Consider the following 23,671-nt stretch of genomic DNA (forward strand, 5'->3'; position numbering starts at 1 on the left):
TCCACAAGGACCACCACATCCCTGATTCCCCGGTCTGCTCGTCCCTCCACAATATCCACTACTTACCCAACACTTGTCCTTCCACACTCTCATCACCATCATCCAGACACCTAAGCAGTCCTTCCAGGTGATGCAAAGGTTCCTGTGCATCTCCTCCAACATTAATTACTGCACTCAGTACTCCTGACCTGGCCTGCTCTGTATCAGCAAGACCAAGTGCACAATCGGCAACCATTTCACAGAACACCTACAGTACACTCAGTCTCCATTGACCATCCTGAGCTCACAGTTGCCAAATATTCCAACTCCTCTTCTCAATCCCACAGTGATCTGTTCATCCTTGGCCTTCTTTACTGCCAAGATAATAGTAATAGGCATCCGTTAGTCTCGTGAGACCATGGATTTGCACCTTGGAGGGTTTCCAGGGCGCAGGCCTGGGCAAGGTTGTATGGAAGACCGGCAGTTGCCCACGCTGCAAGTCTCCCCTCTCCACGCCACCGATGTTGTCCAAGGGAAGGGCATTAGGACCCATACAGCTTGGCACCGGTGTCATCGCAGAGCAATGTGTAGTTAAGTGCCTTGCTCAAGGACACAACACGCTGCCTCAGCCAAGTCTCGAACTAGCGACCTTCAGATCACTAGATGAATGCCTTAACCACTTGGCCATGCGCCAAGATAAAACCCAATGCAAACTGAAGGAACAAAACCATTAACAGTGAATTTTCCAATTTTAGGTCATCCTTCCCATTTTTTCCTCTGTTTCCCTCTTCTCCATTCCGCACCCCCCACATAGATGCTCTGATACCCTTCCCACATTCCCCCTAGCCCCTTTCCCCATTCTGGCTCCATCTACCCACTTCATACACAGGTTCCCCAAACCTACCTACCCACTATACCCCTATTTGGTTGCGATTGTCACTTACCTCTCATTTCTCCTCTAATGTTTCCTCTCCTTACCTCCTTTACTATTCTGAATCTGGTTCTGGAAATGCTTCATATAGCTGTGTATCTCTTTCCAGCAGCTACCTCACACCTTTGCATTCCCCTTCCCCAGCCATGTCCCAGCTGATTTTTTTTCTTTCTCCTCTCTGTCTCTCTCTTTGTCTGCCTCTATCTGTCAGTCATCTGCTACTGTCTTCTAACTCCACCCATGATCACCTCCCCTATCTGGCACTAACTGCCTGTCATCTTGCACCCTTTCTCAGTCCACCAGTTGCCTCAGCATCCTTTCCAGCCACTCCCCTACTCCTTTATATACCCGCCATCTCAAATCTCTACTCTGTCTTGGTGCAGGGTTTTGACCTGGATCATTGTCAATTCCTTTGCTCCTAAAAAATGCTGGTCAACCTGCTGAGTTCCTTCAGCACATTCGTTGTTGCTCCAGATTTGAGGATCTTCAGTCATTTGTGAATCTCTAAATAGAAAGCTATTTAAAACAGAACACTACAGCACAGTACAAGCCCTTCTGCCCATGATGTTGAACCAGCCCTTTAATCCAACTGAGAAAAATCTAACCTTTCTCTCCCACATAGCCCTCCATTTTTCTTTCATCATTTGTGTGCCTACGAGTCTCATAACTATCTCTGATGTATCTCTCTCTACAACCAACCCTGGCAACATGTTGAATGCACCCACCATACTCTGTGTAAAAAAAAACTACCTCTGACTTCTCACTTATACTTTCCTCCAAGCACATTAAAGAAATGTCCCCTCGTATTAGCCATTTCCACCTGGAAATAGTTTCTGCCTGCACCCCGCCCCCCCCCCCCCATCTGTGCCTCATCATCTTGTACATCTCTATCAAGTGATCACTCAGCCTCCTTCTCTCCAAAGAGAAAACTTCTTAGCTCACTCAAACCATCCTCATTCTTAGCTCACTCAAACCATCCTCATAAGACATGTTCTCTAATCTAGGCAGGTACTGGTAAATCTCTTCTGCAACCTCTTTTAAGTGTCCACATCCGTCCTAAATAGGGGAACCAGAACTGAACACAATACTCCAAATGTGGTCTAACCTGAGTTTTATGGAGCTGCAACATTATAGAACATAGAACATAGAAATCTACAGCAAAATACCAGCCCTTTGGCCCTCAATGTTGTTCTAACCTTGTAACCTACTCACTCTCCTAGAATTACTGTACTGCAAAGCCCTCTATTTTTCTAAGCTCCATGTACCTATCTGGTGGTGGCATCCATTAGTCTCGTGAGACCATGGATCTGCACCTGGAATTCTCCAGGGTGCAGGCCTGAGCAAGATTGTATGGAAGACCGGCAGTTGCCCATGCAGGAAGTCTCCCCTCTCCACGACACCGATGTTGTCCAAGGGAAGGGCAAGGGCTGATACAGCCTGGCACCAGTGTCGTCGCAGGTGTTGCCAGAACATGGTTGAAGGCAACGTCGGACTGCCTTAGGGACTCCAGCTCCAGATTTGTGCTCAGGGTTTACTCCCGAAGCTTTCCCCATGAGTGGGTATGGCCGCAAGGCAGTTGGAGTTTGAAATTAGAGTTTTCCCTCTCTTAGATAGACTGCCTTCTCAGGCTGACGAGCTCCATCTACCCGAAGCACTGGTCTTAAGGCGCCAGGACCCACCTTCGCTCCTTCTCCTGTCAGTAGAAACAGTTCCACCCGGCTTAGAGGCTAAGCCACACGAGAAGGCCAGGAGTTGGACTTGGTTGTCAGAAGCTATTTGAGGCGCATGCCGTGAGGAGCACTCTTAGTTAGTGGGAGCTTGTCCCCACTACCACTCCTCGGCTTGACAACCTTATGTACCTATCTAAGAGTATCTTAAAAGATCCTATTGTTTCTGCGTCCAACTGCATCGCAAGCAATGCATTCCATGCACCCACCACTCTCTGTGTGAAAAACTTACCCCTGACATCCCCTCCGTACCTGCTTCCAAGCACCTTAAAACTATGACCCCTTGTGTTAGCCATTTCTGTCCTGGGAAAAACCTCCTGGCTATCCACATGAGCAATACCTCTCATCATCTTATACAGCTCTATCAAGTCACCTCTCAACCTTCATCACTCAAAGGAGAAAAGGCCAAGTTTACTCAACCAATTCTCATAAGGCACGCTCTCCAATCCAGGCAACAGCCTTGTAAAATCTACTCTGCACTCTCTCTATAGTATTGACATCCTTTCTGCAGTGAGGTGATCAGAACAGAGCACAGTACTCCAAGTGGGGTCTGACCAAGGTCTTATTTAGTCATAACATTACCTCACGGCTCTTGAACTCAATCCCACAGCTGATGAATGTCAACACACCTTACGCCTTCTTATCAACACTGAGAACCTGAGCAGCAGCTTTGAGTATCCTATGGACACGGACCTCAAGATCTCTCTGATTCTCCACACTGCCAAGAGTCTTGCCTCTAATACTATATTCTGTCTTCAAATTTGACCTACTGAAATGAACCACTTCACACTTACCTGGGTTGAACTCCATCTACCACTTCTCAGCCCAGTTCTGTATCCTATCAATATCCCGCTGTAACTTTTGACAACCCTTCAGACAATCCACAACACCCCTAACCTTTGTGTTATCAGCAAGCTTACTAACCTGCCCTTCTACTTCTTTACGCAAACAACAGGAATTCTGCAGATGATGGAAATTCAAGCAACACACATCAAAGTTGCTGGTGAACGCAGCAGGCCAGGCAGCATCTCTAGGAATACTGTACCTCTTCCTAGAGATGCTGCCTGACCTGCTGCGTTCACCAGAAACTTTGATGTGTGTTGCTTCTACTTCTTTATCCAGGTCATTTATAAAAATCACAAAGAGGATGAGCCCAAGAATGGATCCCTGTGGAACACCGCTGGTCACCAACCTCCATGCAGAATACAAACTATCCACAACCATCCTTTGCCTTCTGTGGGCAAGACAATTCTGGATCCACAAAGCAAGGTCTCCTTGGATCCCATGTCTCCTTACTTTCTGAATGAGCCTCGCATAGGGAACCTTATCAAATGCCTTGCTGAAATCCATATACACTACATCCACTGCTCTACCTTCATCAATGTGTTTTGTTACATCCACAAAGAATTCAATCAGACTCATAAGGGATTACCTGCCCTTGACAAAGCCATGCTGACTATCCTTAATCAGATTTTTTTTTGATGTGCCATACTCTGCCAGAGCCTTGGCGACCACTTCTTCAAGTGGTTGTCTTGGAGGAAAGATTCTGTGAGTGGTCCCCCATGTCTTTCTCACAGCGCAGTTTTTGTTTACAAAGCTGAGTTGCGAGCTCGACACTCAACCCGGCACAGATGGAAAGCATGCCCGAGAGCGGCCTGATTGGGTTCAAACTCGGGAACCTTCGCTCCCCGGTCCAGAGCTGATGTCACTGTCAGATTATTTCTCTCCAAATGCCCATAAATCCTGCCTCTCAGGATCTTCTTCAACATCTTGCCCACCACTGAAGTAAGACTCACTGGTCTATAATTTTCTGGGTTATCTCGTGTCTCTTGAACTCAGTCCCTGATTAATGAAGGCCAACACTCCATGCAACTTTTTACCAACACTCTTGACTTGCACTGCAATGTTTGGGGATCCATGGGCATGAACCCCATGATCCCTCTGCTCCTCCACACTCTTAAGAAACTTGCCATTAATCCTGTATTCTGCTTTGAAGTTCAACCTTCCAAATTCAATCACTTCACAGTTTTCTGAATTGAACTCCATCTACCACTTGTCAGCCCACATCTTTGCCCTATCAGTGCTTCTTTGTAACCTATGTCAATCTTCTATGCTATCTATAACACCATGAAGTTTGTGTCATCTTACTAACCTACCCTTTCAATTCCTCATCCAAATCATTTATAAAAAAAATCACTAAGAGCAGGAGTCCCAGAACAGATGCCTGTGGTCACCAACCTCCAGGCAGAATACACTCCATATACTACAACCCTCTGCTTTATGTGTTCAAGCCAATTCTGAATCGAAGCAGCCAGGTTTCCCTAGATCCCATGCTTTCTGATTTCCTAGATGAGCCTATCCTGGGAAACCTTGTCAAGTGCCTTACTAAAATCCATACACACCATATCTACTGCTCTACCTTCTTCAATATGTTTTGTCACTTCCTCAAAGTATGCAATCATTCATGTAAGGCACGCCTGCCCCTTACAAAGCCATGTTGACAATCTCTAATCAGAATATGTTTCTCCAAATGCTGTTTCAAAGAATCCCTCCAATAGATTGCCCACCTCTTACATAAATCACGCTGGTTTATACTTCCAGGATTATCCCTTTTACCTTTCTTGAACAAAGGCATAATATTTGCCACCCACCAATTTTCTGACACTACCCCTGTGGCCAGTGAGGATGCAAATATCATTGACAATGTTGCAGCAATCTCTTCCCTTACTAACCTCGTGTATATCTTTTTCAGCCCTGGGGACTTGCCTATCCTGTTGAAGGGTCTCAGCCCAAAATGTTGACTGTTTATTCATTTCCATAGATGCTGCCTGGCCTGCTGAGTTTCTCTAGCATTTTGTGTGTGTGCTCTGGATTTCCTGCACCTGCGGAATCTCTTGTGTTTATGACTTACCTATCCTAATGTTTTTCAAAAGTTCCAGCACATCATTTTTCTTAACATCGATATGTTAGTGTATTAGACTGTTCTACGTTGACCTCATATTTGTCAAGATCCCTCTCACTGGTGAATACTGAGCGATGTTATCAGTAAGGACCTCCCCCATCTCCTCTGACTCTAAGCACATGATTGCTAATTGGTCTATTCTCACTCTATTCATCCTTCTGTTCTTCATTTACCTGTAAAATGCTTTGAGGTTTTCCTTAATGCTACTCACCAAAGCCTTCTAATGAACCCTTCTATCTCTTAAACTCCTTTCTGGCTATCTTGTAACTTTAAAGAGACCTGTCTGATCCTTGCTTTTTAATCCTTAAGCAAGCATCCTTCTTCCTCTCAACTAGATATTCTACATCTCGTCAACCATGGCTCCTTCATCCTAGCATCGCTTCCTTGTCTCAGTGGGACAATCGTACCAAGAACCCCACGCATGTGCTCCCTAAAGGGCCTCCACATTCCCATTGTACATTTCACTGAGTGTATCTATTTCCAATTTACACTCCCAGGTTCCTGCCAAATAGCATCACAATTCACTCTCCCTCAATTAAATACTTTCCCATAAACATATAGTCTGTTCCTATCCCTGTCCAAAACTATGGTGAAGGTGATGGAGCTCTGGTCGCTGTCTTTGAAATGCTCAACCCTAAGCGATCTGTCAATTTTGCAGGTTCAATGTCGTATTACCAGATACAGTAAGGTCTCTCTAGACAGCCTCGCTACATATTGTGTCAGGAATTCTTTCTGGACAGACCTAACAAATTCTGCCCCAGGATTTTGAAATAAAAGCTGAAAGTGCTGTGTGGAAAAAGAAACAGAACTAAATTTTCAAGTTAGTGACACTTCATCAGAACAGAGTTTCTGATGGTTTGCACAAATTCCCTTAATCATTTTTTCTGAGGCCTCATCTTTTGTCATAACCACTTAAGCACCACATTTCTGTGAGCGTGATTTTTAAAATGGAACTAACCTTCAAATCATTGAATCATTACACCACCATTCTATGGACTTTTAAAGGTCAAGTACATTTTTTAAGTATGGGTCATTTTTGAGACTAGTTAAAAATCTCACTGGGAAATATTTAAATGTGAACAAATTCTAAAATTATATCTCTGAGGGTGATCTTTTCCAATGACACTAATTCAACATTCAGTCAACCCTTAAAAAGGACACACATATACTTGTCAGAGCAAGAAACAGTAGCAAGGAAAGTGAATGCTTTTATTTAATAAAATCGGTTTCAAACTTATAGAAATAATTAGTAAGTGTTCTTTCTCTGCTTTTGCGGGCACGCCAGCTTTCAAATGCAATGACAACTGATATTTTTAACACCTGAGAAACTATCTTGCACACGATTATTTTCTTTTGTCCTGGAAGTACAAGTGATCTTTATAAAGGAAGGTCAGATAAAGTCTTGAGCAATTTTGTTCTGAATGAAAGGTTCAGGTTGATAGGGTTACTGCTCTTAAATCAAGGTGCACAATTGCAAGGTACTATTGAAACTATTAACACTCCACAATAGAAAGAGAAATTCTATTGTCAATGTACATCAGCATTTATGTGTACAAACTCTGTGCTAGTGCAAGGAAAGTTAAAATATGGAGCTCGCTCCCAGTTGTTTTAGGAAGTGATCTATTCAAGGAAGGTAATTACCTTGAAACTAGGTCACTGTAACACTGCCTTTTTCAGCACTACATCATAGAAGATCAATATTTTTGATCTTGAATGCTGGTCGTCAGGTCAACTCACCCAATCCTGTACATCGACCAGACACATTCTGTCACTCATCATGGTGTCCATGGATGATGTGCTTTTCGATTTGGGTGCATGCATAATTGCATCATTCTGATTGCAAACCTGCTTTAGAGCATTGCTGTTAGAAATTGGGTTACTTTATTCCAAAGTGCACTTGTGAATAGTCAGACTGCTCACTGCCTTGCCATTCTTGTCAGCCCCACCCACTTCACTTCTAGGATTAAAAATGCTGACTTGAAGATAACCTCTCCAGCCTGTGAACATATTTTAATGACCTCAAAGTTCAAACGTTGGCAAAGACCAAAGGGAACATCTCATTGCTATAAATATCTATTAACTTGATAAAATTGTTCAGACTCTCCATATCATTTTCTTACTCTTGTTAAATAAAATGATTATCTTCATTCCCGATTCTCTCTCTGCATCAAGCATGATTCCTGAAAAGAGACTCAAATAAGAATTAACAAAGTGTGCTGAATTTTGCACCCGTTGTAATGCATTAGTTTCCAGTGGGAACTTTGTCTGCTGCTCTCTTCATCTCCCTTTCATGACAACTTATTCAATTGCTTATATTGGTTGAATGCATAACACAAAGTGGAAAATACACTAATGTAAATGGTTTAATATTAGTTAAAGATCAGTCTCCTAATTTAGCAACATATGAGACTTAAAACCCATTCTGTTGCTTTAATAGGCTGAATTAAACAGACCCAAAAGTGTCCATGAAAAGTGGTAGCATATACATATAACAAAGTAAATTAAACCTAATTTATTACCATAAAATAGAAAGCACAAATAAACCATACTAAATACTACATAGCAAGTTACACAGATTTCTGCAAGGCATGAAGATTTCAGGGCTCACAATTCTTAGTCACCACTTTATTCCAGCTCCAAATTCTGACTCTGTCGTGAAACCACCCCAGGGTCCTAGGCACTGTTCACGATTTCTGGTCCTTGGTGAAGTCCAATGAAACTGGGAAAGGCAGCCCAATATAATCACGTGCTTCATAAGGCAGAGAGATCCAGAAATAGATAATCTCTTTGTTCTTATACTAATTCAGTCTGTTTTTGTTGTTCAAACCCATCCTTGTCAATTAAGACAACATTCAGCATTTATCTACCAATTAGACATCTTAATGATCACCCTTCATCCACAAAAGAGTCCATCAACACAAGAAAATTTGCAGATGCTGGAAATCCAAAGCAACACACACAAAATGCTGGAGGAGCTCAGCAGACCATGCAGTATCTATGGAAGCAGTCAACATTCCTGATGAAGGGTCCACGGTTTACTCTTTTCCAACATTACTCACCAACAGATGTATAGACCCCACATGCTAAGAGTTCAGAAAGCCCTAAACTGTCATTTTCACTTTCCAGACATTCATCTAATATTTTACAAAATCTCATAGAACATGTTTCACCCCTTGAATGTCTGGCAGGTTAAAAACACATAGAACTCTTCCTTCTGTTTAAAATGAAGACTATATATTAATATTCCGTGAACAATTAAAACTAGGATTATGACCATTATTAAAATATGAGAAGTTATACAGATCCAAGGATTAGCCTCAACATTCACATTAAAATATTAATGGCCTCATCCCTAAGAGATATTAAGAACATTTTGTTGACAATTCAAACAGAATGAGTAAGGTTTGCAAACTCTACATTGTGACCAGGGATGCAAGAGTCAAATTACAATCAATTTGGTACTTTGCTTGTTTCATAAGAAAATGTCTTATGAGGCCAGTTACTCTGGGTTTACAACATTCCCTCACACTTAAAGGCCTCCCAATTAGCACATCTTGCCTAATGTATATCTTTCTGCAAAACAAATATATAATTTTCACAAATAACAAGGTTGTCAGTGGCTTGTTGGGTCTCAACAGAAGCCTGGTGTCCAACAAAACACAAAACAAGCATTAAAACAAAAACATTAAGCAGGAACTTTTAAAATCATAAGCGGACAAAGAGGTAGAAATGTTTTCATTCCCTCTTCGGCAGATTACTATTACCCCCATACACATGATGGGTCTGTCCTCATACCATCCCCCAGTATGTATATTTCTTTGTCCATGGGTGATAATCTCACCCTCCATTGGAGCGGAACAGGGTATGTCACAAACACTTTATGCTCTCCCTTGCAGAACTGAATCAGCTCTTTATTGGCGCATTCAGTTGTGCCTTCAGAAGTAGAAGGAATAGCTTGTCCTGTCATCAACAAAAAGGAATTTCAAAGGGAATGATGTATGCAGAATCAAGATGGTATAATTTCTGTAGGTACCATCCTGATTAGCTTTAGTAGTAGGGATTTCCATCAAAAGACCTGAATAAATGTCTACCATAGTGAGTAGGAGGTACTGGAATTGCTTCTGTAAAGGAAGGGGACCATCATAATCTATTTACCAAATCTGAGAGGAGCACACCCCTGGCGAATAATAGCCAAGGGTCGTTATAAAAACTGTTGGTCCTTAATTCCTAAACATAGCCCATAAGCTACATCAGTGGGAAGGAATAAACCCCCACTGTCTAGACCACGGTACCCTGTAGGCTGAGAGCTAGGTGTCACCAGTGAGTTTGTCAGCACTGTTGCTAAACCTTGACATCGGCAAATCATCTTTCAAATGTTCATCGACGTGGTAAACTGCAACGGCACTGGACGATGATTGTTTCTAAGTATCTTTCCATAACTCCACTCTTCAGCTGGGTGCTCCATAACAGTATACAACTGTTGGCAGACAGCACGCCCATTAGAAACAGCCCTAGAATCGGTATTAATATGGGCTCCTTCAGTATCTTGCATAATAACTCTATGCACTCAAGCTCTGCATATTGACTTGACCCATCAGAACCTTCCTCCTAAGGAACTTGTTGGGTGAGGAGATAAAGGCTGCAGCTTTCAAAAAACCATGACCATTCTTCCACATCGCAGAGCTGTTGGTGAAACGGGTGTGCTGATGCTGAACAGGAGTCATAAGGATAAAACGGAACGTCCCATGAAACAGGCAAAACTTCAACCAGAGGAGGTTCAGCCATGGGTGACATAGCCTGAGGGGACTCAGCAACTATTTCATGTGTTTTATTAATTCTGTCCGGTCCCTTTGATTCTCGTTCAGAAATACCACTTCCACTTGACAATTGAACTCTATTGCACACTCACCTTATGAGTGAGTGTGTCAGAGAGCACACATCCCATAATGAGAAGGCCAGGGTGGAGAGGGATGGGAGAATCTCCTGTCTGTGTTTCAGTCTTTATCAAAGCCCAGTAGCAGGCAAGGAGTTGTTCCTCAAACACAATGTATCTGGTAGCAGCATCAGGAAGCTTCCGGGACCAGAGACCAAGAAGCGTATTCTTTCCTTCATACTTCTACCACAGGCTCCAGACAGCCACATCATCTTTAACAGAAACTTGTGGTTCAAAGGGGAGGCCCACTCATGAGGCGAGAGGGGAAAGGCCATGGTGACAGCCTCCTTTGCAGCCTCCAAAGCTGACTGTTGCTCGATGTCCCATACAAAACAACATTTCTTTCTGGTCATGGCTTACAAGGGTTGGAGGAGCAAAGTCAAATGGGATATGTGATGCCACCAGTATCCCAAAAGGCCAACGAAACGTTGACGTCTTGTTTTGTCGTAGAGGGTGCTATTCTAGGATCTTATTTCTGACCTTATCAGAATTATTCTAACATCCTTAGTCCATTGTATTCCTAGAAGCATTTGTAGCTGGGCCCTGTATTCTATTTGGGTTAATCTCCCATCCCCCTCAATTGTATCTGATCAATCAAAGTACAAGGGGCTTTGGAAACCTCCACTTCAGAGGATCCCTGCCACATAATCTACATAGTGAGCTACCTTAATGCTGAGAAGTAGGACATACTCAAGCAAATCCCATGCCCCCACACTACGGCAAATAGTAGGACTATGGACATATCCCTGTGGAATTTGTGTAAAGGTGTACTGAAGGCCCTTCCATGTAAAAGTAAACTGATCTTGGGACTGCTCAGCAATAGGGATGGAGAAGAAATCCCTATTGCTGAGCAGTCAATATGGCCAAATCAGTAACAGCATAATAACTGTCAGTCCCACTAGAAAGGTCCTCAATCAGGGTCACAATGTCTAGAATAGCTGTGGCCAGCATAGGGGCAAACCAGGTTAACTGGCGATAATCAATTGTCATATGCCATGAACCATCTGCTTTCTTGACTGTCTATAAAGGGCTTTTATAAGGAGATAGGGCAGTTTGAAGACCCCCCCCCCCATGTTAAAAAGGAATTTGACTGTCTGAATGATTTCTTTATGCTCTCACAGGATATGATATTGCCTGGCAACTGCTATTTGCAGGGTAGAAAGACAGATACCCATTTTGCCTTTCCAACCAGAATAGTCACAATCTTAATACCAAAAGCAAATTTGCCAAAGAGTGTCATGATGGAAGTTCACTTTAACAAATCAATTCCCAAAATGATATCAAGTACCTGGGGATGAACATAGGGTCAGACCAAGGAGGTCCCTCGCATTCTTAAAAATCCACCCCACTTGAGATAGAGGATTCCTTTTTGAAGCAAAAGCTTTATACTTAAGGCATTGTGATAATGCACAGGCAATTCGACAAATACCTTCTTCAAGAGGACTCGATATGCCAGAACATTAGCCAGTGATCCACAACCCTCCGAGTTATCCATCCATCCAGGGACCTGATAAGTCTTGGGTATGATAAGACTCGACTTGCTTGTCCACTTTCACACCTTTCTGGACCTTGCTCATAGCACCAATGTGTAATGTGCTGAATTAACCAGACCCAATAATTCAAGTGTCCAGGAGAAGTGGTAATAAGTATACAACCATAACAAAGTAACCTAAGCCTAATTTATTATTATAAAATAGAAAGCAAAAATAAACCACACAAAATAGCAAGTCTTAAAGACTTCCACAAAAATTACTGCAAGGCACAAAAAATTTCAGGGCTCGTAATTCTTTGTCATCACTTCATTGTTGCTGTTGTCAGGGATCCCTGAACTCCAACTCACTCGTGAAACCACCCCTGGGTCCCAGGCACTGATTGTGATTTCTGGCCCAATAATACTAGGAAAGGCAGCCCAATATATTCACAAGCTTCATAAGGCAGAGACACAGAAACAGGCAAACTGTTTTTCTTCTTACATTAACATGGTTTTATTTTCAAACACATTCTGTGTCCATTAAACACTGTGTTCAGCTTACCCTCATAAATCAATTAGACATTTTAATGGTCAGTCTTCATCCATTAGTCCACCAAGTGTTTTGGACACAACATTCCTTTGGACTTACAAAAGAACATTAATGTCTATATATAAACGATAAGCCTGAATCCAAACAAAACCAATTTGTCAAGCCAACTATCAAAACACTTGAAAGACACTCGGAAACATTTCTCACTAACAGAGATACAGACCCTGAATGCTAAGAGTTCAGAAAGAGCTTAATTGTCATTTTGACCTTTCAGACATTCATTGAATGTTTTACAAAATCTAATATAACACAGTTGCATAGAAATTAAAACTTGCTTTTGCCTCATTAGTACCCGGGGGTATTAAAGGTATATTTGTGATTAATTCAAAAGCATTCATAAAAACATAAAATAGGAGCAGAGGTAAGTCATTCAGCAACTTCAGCTGCCCTACCATTCATAAAGATCATAGTCTATTTAATCTTTCTCCAGACCTATAACCTTTGCAGATAGTCCAAATATACCTCAACTGCAGTTCTGAATGTACAGTACAGCCTTAAAAGATCATTCCGTTACCTCTTAGACTATGGCTCTTAATTTTAGCTCCACTCCACCAACCTTGTTCCATCTGTTCCCTCCCCTAGCCCCCATCTAAGGGAGAATCATTACAGTATCCACTCAATCAAATTTACGCTGGTTTGAATTCCACAGATTAAAAACACACTGAAAGTTTGAATTTTTTGTGCTGATCTATTCTTTTTATTGATTGATACAGAATCCCCTCCATCTGCAGATGAGCCTGGAAAATTCTCACCCCACCCACGCAGACATTCTTATTTTTCTCCTGACGATGAATAGTTGGTACGACGTCAGCCTGGTTCTGTGCCAAGAGTGGAATGTGACCAACTTCCTCAGCCTTTTGTATAACAATTCCAAGTTTCACCTCGGGACCATATTCAACATCACAGAAGACAGTGATGACAATGATTTTCTCAGTTACCTGCAAGGGTACTTGGCTGCAGCTAAAGAGGTGTCTTTGTCCATCATTACTTTTGGCTGCAATATTGACCACTTCCAAAAGATTTTCCAGTTGGCAGCAAACTACGGATTGATGCTGGCAGAACACCATTGGATTCTAGGTGACTCTCAAAATGTGGAGGAGCTAAGGACTGAGGGACTGCCCATGGGTCTGTTGGCCCATGGTAAAACGACTGAACCTGTTTTCCACAACTATGTACAGGATGCATTGGAACTGATAGCCAGAGCAATAACCACTGCAGCCTATGTCAGACCAGATCTGGCACTCATTCCAACTACAACGAACTGCATGCATTGGGAAGAAATTAACATAACATCAGGCCAGTTTCTTTCAAGGTAAGATTTACTGCCTTGAAGAGTGTAATTAGTAAATAGCATTAATCATAGAGTCACCATGATAAGTGAAATTTTATGGAAAGCAGATGCTGGAAATACTCAGCAGGCTAGGCAGTATCTGTGGAGAGAAACAGAATTAAAATTTCAGGTTAAAAAACAAGTACTGGAAACAATCATGAGGTCAGGCAGAGGTGTATTACGGACAGCACTGCTGTGCTGGGAACCTGAGGTGAGTCTAGCCCTCCCCATTGCTGTGTCGGGAAGCTGATTTGATTCCAGCAATGAACTGCCCACAGCTTAGTGTGAGAGCTGGAGGTGGGTGTGTGATTTCTCAGCATTGAGATGTGGGATTCCTTTCTGAGTGGCATGGCTATTGCTTGCCAATGCTGGGAGTGAGTACATCTACTTTGTGTATTTTCAGACTACCTGGATCCTATGGTCCCTCTTTTACAAATTCCTGTTTGTTGTAATGGAAGCTGCTGGGTTTTGCTATTTTATTTGGCTGCACAGCTAACTCCTTGAGCTTTTACTAGAAGGAAATCATTGACCTTAACACATCAGTCCACTGGTGGCTAGCACTAAGCTTAGTACTAATCAATAAGAAAGTTTATTGTTAATTGGTCTGAAATTCAGATCATGCTGAAGATCGGTTTTCTTCACTGAACTGTTACTCCAGACTCACATAACTATTCAACTGTTGAAAAAGTGGATTGAGAAATAAGTAAAAAAGTTTATATCAAACCAGCTCTGGGATACATTACAAATTTATTAGATAAAGTCCAAATTTAATTGATTTAGCCCATAAAGTTTGATCTGATGAAGAAAGAATTTACATTTAGCCGCTGACTTTGATGTTCTTAGGATGTCCTAAGGTGCTTTCTGGTCAGTGACCTACTTTGAAGAGTAGTTGCTACAATAGTAGAACTCCAATAGCCAATTACTCACAGCAAGTCCCACTAATTGTAATAAGCTAAAAGACGAGTTAGTCTGAGAAGTTTTCATTTCCCGTAGCAGATAATATCATGTCTACATCCTGTTTTCATTGCTTTGAAACTAAGTTGGTTTTGCCTGAATGGAAATACAATTTTCCTTGTTTCCAGTTTGGTAATGATGAAATATTATCCCTTTCTATTTTTAGTCAGGTATAACTCTTGGTCAGGACATCAACAAAAATTTAATTTTATAAGTGTGTCATTTGCTTGGTAACCTGAATAAGTGAACAGAGCTTCCACTGAACAACTTGCAAGGTAGATAGCACCTCTGGTGATATATCACAACCATCACTGCTCAACAGGAGTGTCAGATTGAGTTACAAATTGATCTGAATGTACAACTATCTAACTTAACGGCAAAAGACACTGAATCAAGTTGACATCTGCAACTAGCATGCAATAAATATCTTGTCTGTACATACAATTGTCCAGTTTCCTAGATTAGTCATTTACTTTGGTGGGATTGAATAAGTACATTTTCGATGAAAGTCTAAAAAGACAACAGATGCTAGAAATCTGAAAGAAGCACAGGTTGTGCTGGAGACCCTTAGAGGTTCAGGCAGGAACTGTAGAAAGAAAAGCAAAGTTAACATTCAGGTCAAAGGTCCTTTATCAGCCCATAATGGGCTTTGTAATATAAACAGAAAAAAATATGTGGTTCAAGTCTTTCTGTCTTATGGACTATCTATTATCAGTGTTGCTTTCTTGAATCTGTTCATTTTCCCTGTTGGTGTAGTACATGGTGCATATATTTCCAGCGTCATTAATTTCCCAATCTCAATAGGAAAGTAACTTTGATTATCTTTTTATTTCCCCAAACAGCTTGCAAGGGAGCTCTGTGTGGATGTAAATCTTGCCACTGATATGTCATAGTTGGCTTGATGTCTGAGCATCATCTGTCACTTTTAATCGTTCCAGGAGTTTTTATCATTATTTCCAACTTTTTATGTTGTAATGAAGACTGTGATTTCAAAAGTCCTTTACATGCACTGTGTGTTTGAAAGCCATATTGTCTTCTATTATTTACAACTCAAAGAGCATGAAAGGAATAGTTAGCTGATTTGCTCATTAAATGCAACAACTCCTGTGGAGTTAAAAGTGGCTTCAATTCTGTTGTGAACCCAGCCTGGGTAATAAGAGGTAATGGATGGACAATGCCATTGCAAAGACTTGAGTATATAGGACAAGCTGACACCGTGCAGTATGAAGCGACTGTTGAACTCTTCAATGGTGCCATCTTTCGAGTGGAACATGAGACCTTTGTTGAATACTACATTTCCTTTAAGTCTGGTATGAAGTTTGAGTTTGAGGATGGTTCATCTCAGGAATATTCATCCCCCCGCACTCTGTGGTAACTTTCGTCATGGTTCTCTTGTTAAGATTTAGCCCATCCATTCTACAATATTGAATTCTGTACCCTGTCCAACATTCATTTTGTGACCTAGCTAACATTTGTTCCACTCCCTGGGTACCATTTCATTCTCCATTGCCCCTATACTCTGGGCAACTTTCGTCATGTGGTTTAGGAAACCTTCGTTACAACGCCCTAAACAACATTCATCCTGGGACCCTGGCCAGCATTTTCTCCATTACCTGAGCAATGTTCATTCTGGTGTCCTACCCAATAACATTCCAACTTTTGTTTAGCTCCAGGGCTAACATTTATCCTGTGCCTGCCTGTTATTCATATCCGTCCAGTCAGAGGGACATCTGACATGATTTTTACAACATGTTAATTGCAGGAGAAAGCACAGGAACAAAAACTCCCACTTTATATGGCCTTTATAGACCTTACAAAATCATTTGGCTCAGTAAATCATCCTGTCCTTTGGGTGGTACTGTCCAAAATCGGGTGTCTAGAGAAATACCTCAAGATCCTGCAGCTCTTACACAATAATATGAGTGCAACAGTCATCAGCAACAGCGGCTCTGAAACAGCACCTTTTAAGGGATGCATCATTCGCCCAACTCTGTTTGCCGTTTTCATTGTAACCATTCTTCACCTCACATGCTAAGAAATCCCCCAAGAAGTCCAGATTCTCTATAGGATAGATGGGGGGAGGGGGGGGGTTCTTTAACCATAACAGGTTCAAGGCAATGATCAAGGTGTCAACTACTTCCATAATGCAGATGACAATGCCCTTGTAGCTCACTTTAAGGAGGATCTGCAGTGCATAATGTATGCTCTTGCCAGAGCATGCAAGCTCCTGAGACTTGATCTACATATCAAAAAAAGCCAAATTATGTACTAACCTACTTCAGATCAAGCTCCTAAACCTCCAGTCATCCAAGTTGGCAACATCCTTTCAGGGAGGTTTGTTAGTGCTATTGGGGAGGCTTTAAACTAGATTTTCAGGGGGATGGGAACCAGAGTGCCAGAGCTGACAGTGTGGCTGGGGTGAAAATAAATGATGTTGAAAGTTTAAGCAAATCCGCGGATAGAAAGGTTGTGAGTGGTGGTAAAAATCTTCTGAGGTGTATATATTTCAATGCTAGAAGTATTGCGGGGAAGGCGGATGAATTGAGGGCGTGGATTGACACGTGGAATTATGATGCTGTAGCAATTAGTGAAACTTGGCTACAGGAGGGGCAGGACTGGCAGCTTAATATTCCAGGGTTCCGATGTTTCAGATGTGATCGAGGCAGAGGAATGAAAAGTGGGGAGTAGCATTGCTTGTTAGGGAAAATATTACAGCAGTGCTCAGGCAGGACAGATTAGAGGGCTTGTCCACTGAGTCCTAATGGGTGGAGCTGAGAAACAGGAAAGGTATGGCCACATTAGTGGGATTGTATTACAGACCACCCAATAGTCAACGAGATTTGGAAGAGCAAATCTGCAGAGAGATAGCAGGCAACTGCAGGAAACATAAAGTTGTGGTGGTAGGGGATTTTAATTTTCCATACATTGATTGGGACTCCCATACTGTTAGGGGTCTAGGTGGTTTAGAGTTTGTAAAATGTGTTCAGGAAAGTTTTCTAAATCAGTATATAGAGGGACCAACTAGAGGGGATGCAATATTGGATCTCCTGTTAGGAAACGAATTAGGGCAAGTGGCAGAATTCTGTGTAGGGGAGCACTTTGGTTCCAGTGATCATAACACCATTAGTTTCAATTTGATCATGGGCAAGGATAGATCTGGTCTTGGGGTTGAGGTTCTGAACTGGAAGAAGGCCAAATTTGAAGAAATGAGAAAGGATCTAAAAAGCGTGGATTGGGACAGGTTGTTCTCTGGCAAAGATGTGATTGGTAGGTGGGAAGCCTTCAAAGGGGAAATTTTGAGAGTGCAGAGTTTGTATGTTCCTGTCAGGATTAAAGGCAAATTGAATAGGAGTAAGGAACCTTGGTTCTCAAGGGATATTGCAACTTTGATAAAGAAGAAGAGGGAGTTATATGAAATGTATAGGAAACGGGTTAAATCAGGTGCTTGAGGAGTATAAGAAGTGCAAGAAAATACTTAAGAAAGAAATCAGGAGGGCAAAAAGAAGACATGAGGTTGCCTTGGCAGTCAAAGTGAAGGATAATCCAAAGAGCTTTTACAAGTGTATTAAGAGCAAAAGGATTGTAAGGGATAAAATTGGTCCTCTTGAAGATCAGAGTGGTCGGCTTTGTGTGGAACCAAAGGAAATTGGGGAGATCTTAAATAGGTTTTTTGCGTCTGTATTTACTAAGGAAGCTGGCATGAAATCTATGGAATTGAGGGAATCAAGTAGTGAGACCATGGAAACTGTACAGATTGAAAAGGAGGAGGTGCTTGCTGTCTTGAGGAAAATTAAAGTGGATAAATCCCCGGGACCTGACAGAGTGTTCCCTCGGACCTTGAAGGAGACTAGTGTTGAAATTGCGGGGGCCTGGCAGAAATATTTAAAATGTCGCTGTCTACGGGTGAAGTGCCGGAGGATTGGAGAGTGGCTCATGTTGTTCCGTTGTTTAAAAAAGGATCGAAAAGTAATCCGGGAAATTGTAGGCCGGTGAGTTTAACGTCAGTAGTAGGTAAGTTATTGGAGGGAGTACTAAAAGACAGAATCTACAAGCATTTGGATAGACAGGGGCTTGTTAGGGAGAGTCAACATGGCTTTGTGCGTGGTAGGTCATGTTTGACCAATCTGTTGGAGTTTTTCGAGGAGGTTACCAGGAAGTGGATGAAGGGAAGGCGGTGGATATTGTCTACATGGACTTCAGTAAGGCCTTTGACAAGGTCCCGCATGGGAGGTTAGTTAGGAAAATTCAGTCACTAGGTATACATGGAGAGGTGGTAAATTGGATTAGATATTGGCTCGATGGAAGAAGCTAGAGAGTGGTGGTAGAGAATTGCTTCTCTGAGTGGAGGCCTGTGACTAGTGGTGTGCCACAGGGATCAGTGCTGGGTCCATTGTTATTTGTCATCTATATCAATGATCTGGATGATAATGTGGTAAATTGGATCAGCAAGTTTGCTGATGATACAAAGATTGGAGGTGTAGTAGACAGTGAGGAAGGCTTTCAGAGCCTGCAGAGGGACTTGGACCAGCTGGAAAATTGGGCTGAAAAATGGCAGATGGAGTTTAATACTGACAAGTGTGAGGTATTGCACGTTGGAAGGACAAACCAACGTAGAACATACAGGGTTAATGGTAGGGCACTGAGGAGTGCAGTGGAACAGAGGGATCTGGGAATACAGATACAAAATTCCCTAGAAGTGTCGTCACAGGTAGATAGGGTCGTGAAGAGAGCTTTTGGTACATTGGCCTTTATTAATCGAAGTATTGAGTATAAGAGCTGGAATGTTATGATGAGGTTGTATAAGGCATTGGTGAGGCCGAATCTGGAGTATTGTGTTCAGTTTTGGTCACCAAATTACAGGAAGGATATAAATAAGGTTGAAAGAGTGCAGAGAAGGTTTACAAGGATGTTGCCGGGACTTGAGAAACTCAGTTACAGAGAAAGGTTGAATAGGTTAGGACTTTATTCCCTGGAGCGTAGAAGAATGAGGGGAGATTTGATAAAGGTATATAAAATTATGATGGGTATAGATAGAGTGAATGCAAGCAGGCTTTTTCCACTGAGGCAAGGGGAGAAAAAAACCAGAGGACATGGGTTAAGGGTGAGGGGGGAAAAGTTTAAAGGGAACATTAGGGGGGGCTTCTTCACACAGAGAGTGGTGGGAGTATGGAATGAGCTGCCAGACGAGGTGGTAAATGCGGGTTCTTTTTTAACATTTAAGAATAAATTGGACAGATACATGGATGGGAGGTGTATGGAGGGATATGGTCTGTGTGCAGGTCAATGGGACTAGGCAGAAAATGGTTCGGCACAGCCAAGAAGGGCCAAAGGACCTGTTTCTGTGCTGTAGTTTCTATGGTTCTATGGTTCTAGCCCCTGGAGAACACTAATCATTTCCCATATCTTGGCAGCCTTCTTTTTCAAGAGCCAACATTGACCTTGAAATAAACCGCAGAATAGGCTGCACAAGGGGAGCTTTTGCCAGGCTGAGAGGGAGGGTTTTTGCAGATCAGGATATCAAGACCAACACTAAGCTTCTGGTCTATAAAGCTTTAGTCATTCCCCCCTTGCTATATGGAGTGGAGTTATGGACAACATACAAGGCACATCAAATTCCTGGAAACTTCCAATCAAAGATGCCTCTGAAAGATTCTGAGAGTTAGCTGGAAGATCAGGCATACCAACTCCAGCATTCTGGAGGAAGCTAACATTAACTCCATAGTTACAATCGTGACTCAACACAAACTGCGATGGATTGGACACATCATGCGTATGCCTGACTCCCAACTCCCTAACCAACTCCTGTTCGACCAACTCAAGGATATAATGCTCACTCCTGAAAGACAGAAAAAATAGTTCAAGGACGGTATCGAGATCCACCTGAGGAAGTGCCACATCAACCTGAATCAATAGGAGAAATTAGCACAGGATAGGGGAAGCTGGAGAAGGAGTAGCTATGAAGGGGCTGCACAACTCGAAGAATACCTTCACTGTGCCACTGAGACTAAGTGGCTTCAACTTAAGGAGAGCCTGGGAAAGGCCCAATCAGCTACATCTACCACCTCAATGACCTACACATGCCAACAATGCAATAAGACTTGTGGATCACCTCTTCAGTCATCTCAAAGCCCACAAATGAGCAGATCAACCACCAGGAGAAGAATCATACTTGACGACAAGTGATCGCTGATGATGATGAAGATGATGATTCACATGAGTGGCCTGTATATATTCATCACATTGTCCCGGTCAAAACTTAGTTTGCTCTCTGACCAACATTCATCATGTACCCTCTAAATGTTATTCTATTTACTATTTGCAAAATTCTCCCCTAAATTAGCAACTCTTAAAAACAGATTATCTATAAGAAGATAAGAAATTGGAATGTCTGTAGGCCATATGGTTTCTTGAACATGTTGTGCTGTTTAATGAAATCATGCTTCACAAAGCTTAACATTCCTGTCTGTTCCCCATATGTCCTGGCTTCCCTATAGACCAAAGTAATGTCTATCTTGGTCTAGAGTGTATTCGACAATACAGCATCCATTGCTTTCTGAAGTAAGAAATTACAAATATTTGTTATCCTCTGAGAGAAGAAATACCTCCTCATCTTCATACATCAGTGAAACCTTATTCTGAAACTATATCTTCCGGTTCTGTATTGCTCCAGAAGGGGAAAGCGATATCTCCCAGATCTATATTCCTCTAGGAGCAGAGACTATATCTCCCAATTCTACGTTTCTCCAAGAGGGGAAATGTCCACTACCTGTGTGAAATCTACATTGTTGGATGTCCTCAGAATCTCAAGTTTCAGTAATATCCAATTTCACTCATCTAAAATCCAACTTACTCAGCCTGATGAGATGTCCATGTCATCACGTCAGACCAGAACTCAACCTTCCCCGTACTGATTGCACTGCAACTAAGTACCGCCTTAAATCTGAAGACCAGAACTGAAGTACGACAAGTGTGATTGTACCAGTGTTCTGTAGCACTAAAGAAACTTTCCCATTTTCTTTCTCCAACCTCTGTTATACCATTTGCCTTCTCAATTAGTTGCTGTCATCAACATCATCATTATGCACCCTATCGTGACATGGGTGATCATGGTCTTCATGACCACGATTGTTCTTGGCAAATTTTTTTACAGAAGTGGTTTTCCTTTGCTTTCTTCTGGGCAGTGTCTTTACAAGATGGGTGACCCCAGCCATTATCAATACCATTTAGAGGTTGTCTGCCTGGCATCAGTGGTCGCATAACCAGGAGTTGTCCCCATGGCTTTGCGTGACCCTGATTGGGGGTTCAAGCAGGTGGCACACCTTGCCCAAGGGTGACATGCAGGCTGGTGGAGGGAAGGAGTGCCTTACACCTCCTTTTGTAGATAAACATCTCCACCCTGCCACCCTGCATCTGCATGATAACATTTCTGTGTTTTATATGCAGCACGCTCAGATCCCAACGTACAGTAACATTCTACAGTCTTTCCATTTAAGTATCCTCTGTTTTTTTTTCACTCATCCTACCAAGGTAGCTTCTCTGACATTTCTGGTGATTAATCAAATTGTTGTTTGTGGGATTCTGCTGTCTACTAATTGGTTGCTGCCCTTTCCAGTATTTGACAGAGACCACACTAAAGTGAAAACTTAGTTGACAGTAGAGTACCTTGTGAAGTCCTGAGATTATGAAAGGTGTCATGCAAATGTATGCCTTTGCTTAGGTAGGCAACCTTCTTATGTGAAGGAAACTTCAAAAGCACAGACAAAAAAATCTGTCATTGATTTTGAGTCTGCACCAGCATCAAGTTCTGCTGTCAGATAATTTCAGGAGAAAAACAATTGTATGGAATTGGTCCAGTAACTTCAAAAGAAGACTTACAAAGACAAATATTGGGCTGAAATAATTGGGCTGTAAATGCTATCCAGGTAGTCCTGCATCTTTTAATAGATGGAATCAGTGTCTGTGAAATTAATTTGATGCTCATTGTGATTACACTGTCATCTTAATTCATAATTACTCCAGACATTAGTAATAAATCATTGTATGTTGCATCAATGTAATTCTTGCATCACCTGCTGGTCTGAATGGAATGTTAAGTAAAGAGGGCCTGATTTTTAATGATGTCCTTTTATAATGGATGGCTGAAAGGAACCAATTTGAATTTGGACCTTGGCCAATCATCAACTGATTTTTCTCCGTCCATTTAAGCAGTGCTTCTGGCCAAATGCATTCCTCTGCACATTTTTAACTAAAATGAAATGGGCTGGCTGCAACTTCAGATGCAGTGGCAAATGTTACAGCCGGAGCCAGCCACAAACCACATTAACATCCTGAATGTGCTCTATTGGTGAGAGTATTGCTACTACCAGCCCATCTCTGGAGGCACTGTCCTATCTAATAAACTTAATAAATAGAAATCCCAGACTGCTAGCTCATAATTTGGCCTTAAATTTAAAACCCTCACTAATTTTTATAGATGCACCGTAGAAAGCATTCTTCTAGGGTGCATCACAGCCTGGTATGGAAGTTGTCCTGTCCAAGACCAAAAGAAGCTGCAGAAGATCGTGAACACGGCACAGCACATCACACAAGCCAGTCTTCCGTCCGTGGACTCACTTTACACTGCACGCTGTCGGAGCAGTGCTGCCAGGATAATCAAGGACACAACCCACCCAGCCAACACACTTTTCGTCCCTCTTCCCTCCAGGAGAAGGCTCAGGAGCTTGAAGACTCGTACGGCCAGATTTGGGAACAGCTTCTTTCCAACTGTGATAAGA

General features: G+C 42.1%; 1 protein-coding gene across 1 annotated transcript in view; it reads left to right on the forward strand.

Moving 5' to 3' along the window:
• grin3a (glutamate receptor, ionotropic, N-methyl-D-aspartate 3A) overlaps positions 1-23,671 on the forward strand; it is a 200,387-nt gene that overhangs the window by 58,603 nt on the left and 118,113 nt on the right. The window contains exon 2 of the mRNA XM_063047648.1: positions 13,327-13,925. Within this exon, the coding sequence (XP_062903718.1) occupies positions 13,327-13,925 (599 nt within the window). The remainder of the gene's footprint in view (positions 1-13,326; positions 13,926-23,671) is intronic.

This window comes from Mobula hypostoma, chromosome 5, assembly GCF_963921235.1.
Source record: "Mobula hypostoma chromosome 5, sMobHyp1.1, whole genome shotgun sequence".
In the NCBI taxonomy this organism is placed as follows: Eukaryota; Metazoa; Chordata; class Chondrichthyes; order Myliobatiformes; family Myliobatidae; genus Mobula; species Mobula hypostoma.